Source organism: Homalodisca vitripennis, chromosome 3 (assembly GCF_021130785.1).
Source record: "Homalodisca vitripennis isolate AUS2020 chromosome 3, UT_GWSS_2.1, whole genome shotgun sequence".
Taxonomy (NCBI): Eukaryota; Metazoa; Arthropoda; class Insecta; order Hemiptera; family Cicadellidae; genus Homalodisca; species Homalodisca vitripennis.
In genome coordinates this window covers 140537403-140550613 of record NC_060209.1, presented here as the reverse complement: position 1 = coordinate 140550613, position 13211 = coordinate 140537403, and the positions used below count along the sequence as shown (strand labels likewise).

The 13211-nt window shown below is 32.0% G+C and overlaps 1 protein-coding gene across 2 annotated transcripts in view; it reads right to left on the bottom strand.

Moving 5' to 3' along the window:
- Window positions 1–13211, bottom strand: part of LOC124357592 (putative ATP-dependent RNA helicase DHX57) — a 51836-nt gene that overhangs the window by 20029 nt on the left and 18596 nt on the right. For both annotated transcript variants that reach the window (XM_046809513.1, XM_046809512.1), the window contains exons 7-13: window positions 12870–12990; window positions 11406–11630; window positions 10373–10518; window positions 8190–8323; window positions 4563–4796; window positions 3554–3684; window positions 1873–2015 (exon numbers count right to left, since the gene is read on the bottom strand). In XM_046809513.1, coding sequence (XP_046665469.1) covers window positions 1873–2015; window positions 3554–3684; window positions 4563–4796; window positions 8190–8323; window positions 10373–10518; window positions 11406–11630; window positions 12870–12990 — 1134 coding nt within the window. The remainder of the gene's footprint in view (window positions 1–1872; window positions 2016–3553; window positions 3685–4562; window positions 4797–8189; window positions 8324–10372; window positions 10519–11405; window positions 11631–12869; window positions 12991–13211) is intronic.

Below are 13211 nucleotides of genomic sequence, written 5' to 3'. Positions count from 1 at the left end.
ACACGTCAGTAGAAGTATACAGATATGTTTACTTGTTTTTGCACTTTTGAAATAATAACAATTGTAAAATAACACAAACTAATTGTAATGGTTTGTAAGACTAAAACTTGTTTAATTTTTCAAAAAAGTAAAAGAAATAATATTTACAATATATACATTTTATGGTACTTTGGGAATGGGGTCAGATTCCGTTATATGCCCCCAACGCTTAAACCTTTTTCAATGAACTTAGAACGTTATAAAACAATGTAGTTGAGTAACAGAACTAACATTCCATTAATCAACAAGCATTTCCAGGTATTGTGATCGGTATTTTTGTCGCTGTTATCTTATCTTTCTCGAGAATCCCGATTACGGCAGGCCGCGCAGCGGGACTCTGCAATCACTTATCTACTAGACTGCTCGACTTTGACCTCTGTCTGAGGATGGGGAGGGGTTTGCAATAAGACAATTCCTGTTTTATATTGACGAAATATTGTTCTACACTAATCTAGTAATCAGTAGAAGCAAAATGTCAAATAACGATTCATGTATGGGTGTGGTTGGTATAATGCCAAAGTACCAGTGTTTATCAAAGTGTTTTCACTCACTGGTAACTTTTCTCTACGACGTTTACTCATGTTTTTTTTACTAATAATACAATAAATCACACGAAAAACAACCGCTTTCAATCACGCAAACTAATTGAGGTTATAAGTCAGCATACAACAACAATGCAACTGAAGTCGTCTTGACAACTGACATTGACAAATAAACTACGCTCAATGACGACGAAATACAATGCCAATTGGAAGGTTTATTGTTTTTGCATGTAGCCCGTTTCTTCACCGACTACTATACCGAAACTGATGGCATTTGGACATATTATTAGCCAGCTACATTAAATTCTCGAGACGTCCGGTATATCGGACGTTGGGCATTTTAGCTAGACCACCTCTGTCCGATATATCGGACGCCGGGGCTAAAAGGGTTAAAAAAAAAACGACGAATGACCTCCCATTTCTGCCGGCGCTGCTCAAAGGCAATGTGTGGTGAACACCAAGGGAAGTGGTGTGTGGACTGCACTTGTTAAGTTTTCAATTGAAAAAAACTATTATATTTGATGTAAATAAGCTTCTATATTACTTTTTTCTCATTAACCCTTTGAGTGCCACGCGAAGTGGTGGAGGTTATGCAGCCAGTGCCAATCATTTGTGACAGGCCATTCCCCTCAGTGCCAAGCACTATTTTTATGTTACTGCAGTATTTTACTAAAAAATTAACATCTTCCTTAAAAATTAACATAATGAGACACTTTTTGCTTTATTATTTAGGGCAAGATACAGGCTACAAATTAGTATATATATATTTTGTCCATAAATTAAAAAAAATATTTATATATGTGTAAACAAAGGTACAAAAACAAAAAAAACACATTTGTTTTGTTTAAGATACAAAAAGTATTTATTTATTTTTGTTTTATTAGTGTTATGTGCCAATTTTATGTTCCCTATGTTAATTGGAATAAATTTACCAAGTTTCATAAAAATACTTTTATATATAACTGAATTTTGAATTTTTTTATATATTGCTGCAAAATGCTGAAAACCTCAAGTATCAAGTAAGTACATATATTGACTGTGTTATCATATTCAGTATACAGGTATAATTTTTAAATACCTACAAGGACCATACAAATTATACATAAAATGAACTAATATTTAATTAAATAGTTAAAATAGCGTACATACTACAAAGAGCAATTATTTTTTTAGAATTGCAGTTACGACTTTGAATAAATCTGTTGTAGTGTGAAAACAACATAATATAATATTTGATATGTTGGAGGAAGTAGATGTATCATATTTTGGTATCACTCATTTGAATACATACCTGAATATTTCAGACTGTTCTTCACTTGAGAGAGATGAGTGCAGAGGTATTAATTTAAATTTCCCATTCCTTGGATTGAAAGTATTGTTCTTCTCCAAGAGGTCGTGCATGTCTTTTATCTCCTGCATACCAGGAAGGAAAACCTACAACATTATCATCAGACACTGAATAGATGTCCAGTCACTAAACTAATAAAACAGTAGTCTTTAAATACTAAGTCTCCTACTCCTGCCTTAGAAATGTAGTGCAGAAATGTGGTTTGAAGAAATTGTGTGACTTTTCCATACAAAAAGAATAATTTTCTATACCCTATTACTGATAAAATCCAATATTTATAATTATTGTAAAAATAAAAACTTAATAACAGTAAAAGACAATATTTACTTGGAGCAGTTAATAGTCAATAGTCAATTGTGCTTTATTCCTGAACATTAAGAACAGAATTTGTGTCAAAATTGAATTAAAAACAATAAATATTTATAACATAAGAATTGTGTTGTCTTTTACGAAATGAGCATATCTCGTTACATAATACTGATTAGAACCATCACCATTGGAGTGCTGCAGACAATGTCTAGTGTATCTGTATCATAAGACTTATAATTTGTATGTCAGAAATCATCTCACTTCGTGATTTTGCTGTTTCTCTTGTACAATGGATATAGTACAGCTGATATAGTAAACAAGTCAGTTATTGCTAATTTCTAGGTGGTCTGCGATGTTTCTGATTGGTGCTTCAATCTGACACATATGACATTCTTTTATGTCAGTCCGCTTTGTGTCCGAACATTACTGAATGAGAATTGAAGTCGATAAGAATAGGATAAATTTATTAGTTGTGAATTTGTATTCAAAGATTTCTGTTAGAGTTTACACACTGAAATTTATTTTGAAACATAAAATTTTGTATTAAATCCACGAGGTAATTTATTATAATCATAATTTTTGTTCTACATGTAATTTACAATTTTGTAGTAGGAATGATTATATTTTATTTTCTTTATTTGTGTTTAGAGGTTAAGTGGAATAGGGGACTTTTTAAGTCCTAACTTCGCCTCTTTAAATAAATAAATTTTTCATTTCATTTCATTACTAAGGAATTTGGCCTTGAGAGATTAGAGATATTGTAACAAATTTTCGGATAAAATTGTTCAATTGTTAGTACTCAATAGAATTAGGGTTCTAATCCTCAGGGAAAATAATTTTAATTGGTTGCCCAATTTTGAGCAAATTAAACATGCCTCCTCCTACTTTTAATTTTGTTGTGGTCCCTTTAATGTCACAATAGTCTGTCGGGTTAGGGACAGTCTATTTTACTACATTATTATGGCTCTGCAATGATATTTTACTGTTACTGATACTGGTATCAATAACGGTAAAGGATTTGATAGCAGTCCAGAAATAGCAGTGTAAGGGCATAATGATAAAACATCTAGAATGGGAGCAAGTTTATATAATTTATAAACTTGTACAAGTACTTAGTTGATTGTATGGGTCTCCACTTCTAGAACTAATTAAAATCATTAATTTGGCGTTTTTAAAAGTAACATTTAAATAAAAATCTAACACAAAATGACTAAAGTTATCTATTTATATTTAGTTATACATTTAATATATGCTACTTTTAATGTGTCTCTTTGTCATTTAAATAATTTATGAATATTTAAAAAACAAAACTTACCAATATTGATCCCTTGTTCGGGTACTTATGGTCACCCTCCACAATCCATTGTAAGACTTGCTCAATCAGTTCATAGTTAATTCTCTCCTGATCCATGAGATAAATGGTCTTGCATGTTTCTCTATTGTACCCTGCACATAAGTTTCACACTGAATAACGATGCATATAAAAATATTACAAGCTGCAACATATTCAAATGATGTTTCAAATTGTTGATAAAAATGAATACTGATATTCTTTACACACAAAATAATTGATATTCTTTATACACAATAATAATTTTATCCTTTGGTGACAAATAGCCCATATAACTTCCATCCGTGTGTTTTTATTTACCAACAAGCAGTTGTGTACAAACATTTATGTTTAATTCTTTTGAAAGGTTTGTTAGAGTACCTTTTGATTTCTTTTCTACCATGAAATAGAAACAATAAACGTGATTATAATGGTTACATTAATTGATAAAAATTATATTTCTTTTTAATTCTAATCAAATTTACGTATAATTTGGCATACTTAATGTTCTTTAAGTTTAAACTAAAAAAAACCTTCCCAAGGTAGACAAAATTTAGGTTTCATGCTATAAATAAGCAAACTTACAAATTAAACAAAACATTTTTTTGTATATTCAATCTCTAATGACAAACAACATAATATTTGTGTTTATGTTAAACAAATATGATACTAAAATGTCATAGACAACTTATTTGAAACATTTTAATAAAAGAATGATAAAGATAACCTTTTCTAACTCAAGTCATGAATTAATTTGTACATCATATTGAAAATTGCTCTTTTTGGGTCTTTTTCACATCCAATGCAAACTTAATAACAAACAATTCTAGTAATATTGAAAAATATTTTTTATCACAGACCTAAAAGGGTTAAAGCCTACGCACAACATAATTTGGACCAATACATTTGCTGCTGCACATTAAAAGATAAAATGTTAAATTACATAATTAGATTATATTAAACAGGTTCTACATAATGAGATCAGTTTGTCTACCTTGGTATCTAGAAAACAGCTGTTTGATGGTTAAATGCTGATCTGATGTCTTTTTGTTGGAAATCATCTCTCCTGTCTTGATGTCGGCCAACTCCAGTTCTACCTCCAGGTTCTCCAGCATGTTGAGAGTGGTCTTATTGATCTTCCTACAGTACTGAGAATATTCCTCCAGCACATACTCACTTGCCTCTATAATGTCCTCTAAGAAAAATTGATCAACAGGATATGTCCGTCCTGTAAAAAATTCATTGCAATTAAAATAAAAGATTTGGACAGTTGCAAATGAAACACAATTGTCTTCAGTAGTAGTGTAAACTTAGCAATAGCTAAGATTTAATAAAACAAAGCAACTATTGTTTAGTAATATAACAAGGTAGGTGTTCCCAACCACGCTTCCACCAGGTTTGTTTATACTCCTACCTCAGTGGTTTGTTTATGTATTGTTTTTATCGTAATGCACTTGCGATTAACATGTACAATTGTACATATTTAATAACACTAAATCTTAATTCAATGGTTGGAAGATGCCTCTTTGAAATCTTAGATGTAGAAATATACATAAGTACTTTCTTTCATGATAATATAGAAGAAGTAGAATAAAAATAGAAAAATTATAATTCTCTAACCAATTTTTTGTAAGTTATTTGTAGAATCATCAATGTGTTTATATAAAGTAGATAAATATATTGATGATTCTCAATACTACTTCTTCTTGTACTACATTCTGGGGCTCTGATTTATAAGAATTTATTCTCTCAGGTGAAGTTACGACACAGTTTCTCTTTTGTAATGCTTGAAATATGTTCTTACTGTGTTTCTTTAGTTTTTTTTAACATTTTTGTGTGCTTAATTTTGTAATTTTTCCACCACAAGAATCATATACAAGGTGACCAATTGTCAATATTTAAATAATTTGATCCTGCCCATGCAACTCAATTTACTAATTTCATGTCATCAAACTCAGACAATACAATCACAATACTATTGAGATTATTTATAATTTCTGTTGTAAGTATATAGTGTATTAACCTGTTGATTAGTAGCGCCGCAGCATGCTGCGGCGCAGTGCGCCAAGGTATAGGTTAGTAACGACACAACTGTTGTGGTTTGAACAGTTTTACTGGTTAGTTTCACAGCAAAACTTGCGACTCGTAAGGATATTGATTTCTAGACATCTAGCAGCTGTGGTAAGTACTACGGAACATCACTGGCCCAAGTAGTTCTCAGAGTATTCGCTAGATCGTAAGAGCATTCAGTTTTGTTTCGTTCTGTAACAAAGCCCTAAAAGTGGTTTCGCGGGAACCTGTAGTTTACCTCATGCCGTGACATTGAAACCCGTGTTAGAGGTTATGTTTTTGTTTTTCTCATGTGATTAGTCTGATTTATTACAAATCTAATTAGTTTTGTTGCCAATGGCTGGCCGTAGCCATCTAAATGATGATGAAATACAAGAGTTCTTTTTGGATTCGAAGAAAAAAAAGAAGTGAAGACGAAGAATTGGATAGTGATTTATTCCCTAACAGTGTGAACGCGTCAAGTGTTAACCTAGACGCAGATGTAGGCCTACCTACAGCTGAAAGTGATGTGTCTATGGAACTGGAAGATGATAGCAGTGATAACTCTAGTGACAACGAGGAGGAAGATTATTTTATTGGCCCCCAAAACTTATTTGAATGGCGTAATGTGACAGACTCCCGTAAGTTTCAACCTAAACTGTTTCACTTTGATGATCAAAACAGCGGTATAAATCCCGACCTTGATCCTTCTGAAAATTGTACTGAATCAGAATGTTTCCAAGAAATTTTTGATAATGATATTGTAAATCATATTGCAGAAGAAACAAACAGGTACTGTATGCAATATGTAAACAGTACAGTTTTGAAAGCAAAATCTAAGCTACAAAAATGGTTTGATACTTCAGTAGCTGAAATTTACACTTTCCAAGCAGTTATTTTACTGATGCCTCATGTAAAAAAAAAACAAAATTTTATCTTATTGGAGTACGGACCCTTTATTAGAAACATCCATTTTCGGCAAAACCTTTTCTCAGGATAGATTCATTAGTTTACTTAGAATGATCCATTTCAGTAACAACTCCATTCGCACTCCAAATGACAGACTTGCTAAGATAAGTACTATGTTACATTCATTGAGAAAAAAATTCCAAACAATCTTGTCACCATTCAAAAATTTATGTATTGACAAAAGTCTCCTTCAGTGGAATGGCAGGCTAGGAATAAAACAATTTATGCCTAAAAAAAGACATAGATTTGGTGTGAAGTCTTTTACCTTTGTGACTGTGAAACTGGGTTTATAATTGACATGGTAGTTTATGGTGGTAAACAAACGACAATTGGTACACAAGCCCTTACCTTTTTCAATTTTTGCATGATCATTCAACCGGTGGGGTAGGAACAGTAAAAAAGATAGAAGAGATGCCAAAATTTCCAAAAATGAAATCTAATGAATATGAGGCAAAATATACTTCAATTTTACTTTCGGAAAAATGGGTCGATAGGAGAGATGTCATGATGCTGTCAACAGTTCACACAAATGAAATGAAGGATAGTGGTAAGATACATTACAAAACAAAAGAACCTATAAGAAAACCAGCTAGCATAATCGACTATAATGAAAATATGGGACTTATTGATAAAAGTGATATGCAAATATCCTTCACAGACAGTGCGAGAAAAAGTACCAAATGGTACAAAAAGTTTTTCTTCCATCTACTCGATATAGCGGTTTACAACGCATCTATTGTTCATGGAATGAAAACTGGAAAGAAATTGCAGCTGGGAGAGTTCAGGCTAAATTTGATACGCCAATTATTATCTGAATTTACACCAAACAGACCAGCGGCTAAAGGTGGAAGAAAAAGTAAGGACCAAGACCTACCTCTACGTCTAACAGCTAGACATTTTCCTGATCCCATCCCTGCAACTGAAAACAAGAACAAACCAAGACTTGCTTGCTATGTGTGCAAAAACTTCAAGCTCCAAGTGCAGCGACGTCAAGACACACACTGGTGGTGCAAGCAGTGCGCCGTTCCGCTGTGTCTCCTTGGGTGCTTTCGCGCATACCACACCAAGAAACATTTTTGACAAGGTCAGAACCTGCTTTTTAGACATTTTGACTTATGGTTTTATATATGCTTTGTTTAATGTAAGTGTGGGTGGGCAAACATATACTTTTTTTTAACAGTATAATATTTTTGTGTACATTTCAAGTCTTAAGCTTAAAACGTGTAAAAACACAAAAAAAAAAAAAATAAAAATTAAAATTTTTTTTATTTGAATAACCAAAATAAAATACTCAAAAAATAAAAAAACTCACTTTTTGAGCCATGGGCACTAAAAAAAAACTCACTAATCAACAGGTTAAAATGTATACAGTAATTTACAACTGATTCAAAATTAGAATTATCACAAATCACTTGAGGTACATAAAGATAGCAAACAACTGATTTCTATAAACCAATAAACTATGACCAATTAACAGTACTTAAAACACATCTACAACAACAAGTCAATCTACTCTAAAATATTTATTATTGTTCAACTGTCATAATAAAAAGAAAATGTACAAATATATTTATAAAGTACAACTAATAGTTAGCCTATTTACCTGGTATTTCAATGATTGGAACATTGCCAAAATATTCTTGGAACAAGTTTGCATTGAGTGTAGCAGACATCAGAATGATCTTCAAATCTGTTCTTAGTGGCAGAAGTTTCTTGAGTATCAACAGTAAGAAGTCACTAAAAGACAAAAACCTCACTTTTTTACTACTGTTAATACTCTCTCAATTAATATTTAATGACTTTTTAATAAAAAAAGATCTTTTATTTGTGTAGAAAATTAAAACACATAAAACAGAGAAAATAACATGTTTCAGTAGAACTTTTACTCTGATATGAATAATATTTATAAATTTTAGTTATTGATCGGTTAGGAAAATGATAAAATATTTTTTGCTTAAAAGTTGATGAAGTTTAGTTATTTTTTACAAAAGGCATGAACATTTTAAAAACACATTTGGTTTCCTTACGAATCTAGAGTATTGTATTCATCTACTTATCATATAAACATAAGTTAAATGTGCACTTAAGTGATTTTATACATTGCCAAAATAACATTTACAGGTTTGTTGCAACCTGAAAAGACTTATATGTCAATATGTGTAAATTTCTTTTCAACGAGCAAAATCACAACATTAATAGTTATTCACAATAAAATACAATTTTGTTTATTCTATGATACAGCCCTGGTTAAATGAGAATAAACCATAAAAAAATTCTTTTAACTGGTATATTTAAAGAATATATCATTTCAGTGTTCAAAAAAGTTTTAACACAATCGTACATAGCAGATTTAGTGTAACGAAAGCAAAAATTCAAACTATCACCTCTATAATACTTACGATTAGGTTGAATCCAAGAACAAATATGGAGGTTTCATGGTTTATTGTCCTTGATAGTACCCTCAATTTTTATTTTTAGAAAGTATTAATATATGTAAATCTGATACAATACAATGTTCGTCCTTGCTTCCAGATCTCAGCTTGTTGTTATATCCTATTACCTCGATTCAGTCTAAGAATTACGAGGGTCATTTTTTTTTCAACCTCCGACCCCACGCCATGACGATCAGACATGTGGAAGAAGAATAAGAATAAGAAATATTTATTCCATTTGAAAATAAATACAGATATAAATCATAATTAAAAACTCGGAATTCTAGCCATCTAGACAGGTGGCGATGGCTAGCACAGTTTATCAAACAACTAAATTGGCATACAACAGTCTATATTTGACACTTAAACTGGCGGTCCACTGCAGTTTCGTGGTGTGCATGGTAAACGATCGCGCATATTCCTTGCTACAACATTTGTCACTGCCGAGTTCAATTAGCTTACGCTGAGCTGCAGTCGCATAAACATGGCCGCCTCTATTGATTCTCCCACCAAATGTGAATTAAGGGGTTTAATTTGTTTCCTTCAAGCCGAGAAGAATAGTGGAGCAGAAATCCATTGAAGAATGTACTGTGTTTATGGAGAAAACATTGCGAGTGATGGTGTTATACGTGAGTGATGTAGAAAGGTAAAGATGTAGATTGACACCCACAAAAACAGCCCAATGGCTTCAGGTTTGAAATTTCTTGAATTGATCCATGAATTTGACATTCAGCCATTTTAAAAATTTTGATGCGATTTATGCACAACACAATAACTCATAATATTTTCTCCTAAAACACGGCATATTCTCCAATGAATTTCTGCTACACTATTCCCTTCTGCTTGAAGGAAACGAATAACACTTCTCAATCTGCATTTTGGGGGAAAATCAATAGAGACGGCCATGTTTATGACACTGCAACTTAGGGCTATTGACCTCGACAGTGACAAATGTAGTGGGGAAGATGTGCGATCTACTACTGCACTCAATGTGAATCTGCTACTTGTCTGGCTATTGAATCTGGCCATATAAAGATCGGAGGTTGAAAAAGAAAAATACCACCCTCGTACATACATTTTTATGTACTTAATCAGTATTGTGCCCTTCATCAGAGAATAAGGGACTCACTAGCCCATATTATAAAGCTGTATAATCTTGGAATTGACGATGGTTGCCTGGAGTTCATCATCAATGACATCATGATATAATGAAAATGGCGATAAGAAGGTGCAAATTAGACAAATCTATTAAAATCTATAGAATGAAAAAACAAACTAAAGAAATTATTATGCATATATATTTCAGAACTGATACTGATTTTGGTCTAATACTACATTATTTGTAAATAATTACCTTTCTTCACTTCTTTCGTGGACCTCATCCACAATGATATGTGAGATTGATGTCAAGAGTGGATCACTTTCAAGTCTTCGCAACAGAATACCTGTGGTGCAAAACATCAGCCTTGTCTTCGATGACATTTTACTCTCCAATCTTATCTATGTAGGAATAAAACAAAAGAGTTGATAAATATAAAAAATACATGACTAACTTGTAATAGTTATTGACAAATTCAATTAAAATGTTGTAATATGGTTAGAACTCCTATTTAGTTGAGATTACTTTAGATTGTATATTATCATTACAAGATGGATGTACAAGTTATTTTTTTACAAATTACAAAAAAAAACTTTGCTAATTCAGAGACGATTTCATAGTTTATAATGGAGATGAGATCTGGTTAGTGAATTTTGATATAATAAAACTTACTCTTACAATATTTTGCAAAGCAGGCAACCTGATCAGTGTAGTTTGCCAATATCTTTACCAAAACAAAAAGCAATTTGTTAGAACAAAAGTGCACTGCATATCCAAGCTTGGTTTAGTTACTTGGAATTGGTACAGAAACCACAGAATATTAATTTACCAAAACAAAAAGCAATTTGTTAGAACAAAAGTGCACTGCATATCCAAGCTTGGTTTAGTTACTTGGAATTGGTACAGAAACCACAGAATATTAATTTACCAAAACAAAAAGCAATTTGTTAGAACAAAAGTGCACTGCATATCCAAGCTTGGTTTAGTTACTTGGAATTGGTACAGAAACCACAGAATATTAATTTACCAAAACAAAAAGCAATTTGTTAGAACAAAAGTGCACTGCATATCCAAGCTTGGTTTAGTTACTTGGAATTGGTACAGAAACCACCGAATATTAATTTAAAAATAAAAATCCCTAAATGAAGCCTTTCTATCTCAAATGTTTTAGCAAGATTCTACATAAGTTTTTTGTAGAAAAATATCAATTTTTTTCAAAATTATAACACAATAATATTACTAATCTAATCTTTCTAACTATTGAGACAGTTAAATCACAACAACGAACCTGGTATCCAACCGATAATCCAACCTGCTCCATCCTCTCGTATGCTACTCTTTCTGCTACCCCAATGGCTGATAACCTTCGAGGTTGAGTGCACACAATTTCCAGGTGTCGGTCATACCCAATTCCTTCCTTCATCAACCAGGTGTCCAAAATATACTGCGGCACCTGGGTTGACTTTCCGCAGCCAGTAGCACCGCTAACCACTATGACTTGACTTGTATCAAGCTGCAGAATACAGGTCATATGACTCACTAGTAAATTCAAGTAACTTTGTTACAAAACAAAACAAAATTTTAACACAGGTTGATACTCATACAATATAAATATAAAATATTTATAATGAAGTTGGCGTGATTGTTTGACATAGTGTTATTTAGACAAAAAAGCATTTCCGGTTACAAAACTGTTTCATTTTTACAAACAATCTGTGACAAAGAGTTCTCTTTCAGAGTAATTAAGTTTACAAATATATAACTCTATAGGTAAATATAATTATTAAAGCAATTGTTATGGTCTAGAAGCATATTGGATTCTATTAATTTTACAATGTAAAAACATTTTTACATTTTAAACCAATTAAAAAGAATAAATTGTATTTGAAGATTCTTCCCACCCACATTTCCTGTAATTTTGGGAATCCCTAAATAATATTGAAAAGTATAAGAAGTGATCTTCTTACAGCTCCTTAGGAAATTGAAAAAAATATTTTAAATAATGAGGCGATGAAGAGGGTGAATATAACGATTATTCTTTGTACTCACAACATGTATAGATAACAAAAAAGATTATGATGTAGTCCTGTTTAAATATGAAAAGGGATAATCAAAAATAAATTCAGGATTATAAAAATCTCCATTAGTTACAAAAATTCCAATGCAACATTAAAATTAGGTGGTCATAGTTTAACACTTAACACCTAAGTCCGTAACAAGATGATTCATTTTTAACAGATTTACTAACCACATGATCACACCTGTCACTTTGAGGTTACATCAGACAATAATTCTGTACAGTACGAGGCATTTAGCTGTGCCCACGACCGAAGCTGGGCAAAGTTGTACAGTAATGCGTAAAGACATTGGTCTGTGTATAATCAGGAAGGTACTGCTTACCTTAGTGATGACAGTGCCTAGTCTATGTTTGCAGAGACACACACAGTTCTCCCCCACCCTCACTGGTCAAGGTCGCGAGCACAGCTAAATGCCTCCTACTGTGTTATATTTAGGTTGTTGTTTTTGTAGCAGTAATTGTTCTAAAATAAGAATAAAAATCAACAAACATATTATGAATTTATTTTCTAAGCATCCTCATTTAAACACAGTGCATAAGAGTATACATTATTCACTGAATGTGAACATGTGAGTTAACTAATATAAATTATTTAATTTTATTACCACTCCCAACTATTAATAGTAACTGCTTGATAATAAAACTGATGATGTTAAATTGAACTTGTTTTTTTACCGCTTTCAATATATCATCCATCATTGAATAAGCTGGCAACTCTTTCCTATTGTTCAGCAAGGTTTTGTACCTTGGGCTGGACTGCTTTCTTAGGAACTGTTTCTTAAGCTCGTCATCATCTCTGAAATACAAATTTTGTTTCTTAATACAAGTCAACAATAATGAAAAACAAAACATAAAATATAGACAAGCTGTTATAGTAATCAATAAGTAAAATTCAATGAACAGAAGCTGAACTTTGGCATTTTCCATTCTATCACATTTCCACACCAGAGGCCTCAATTCATCTGACAGAAATTCTAAAATCTACCACAATTTAGAGATTTTTTTTACAAAACAATG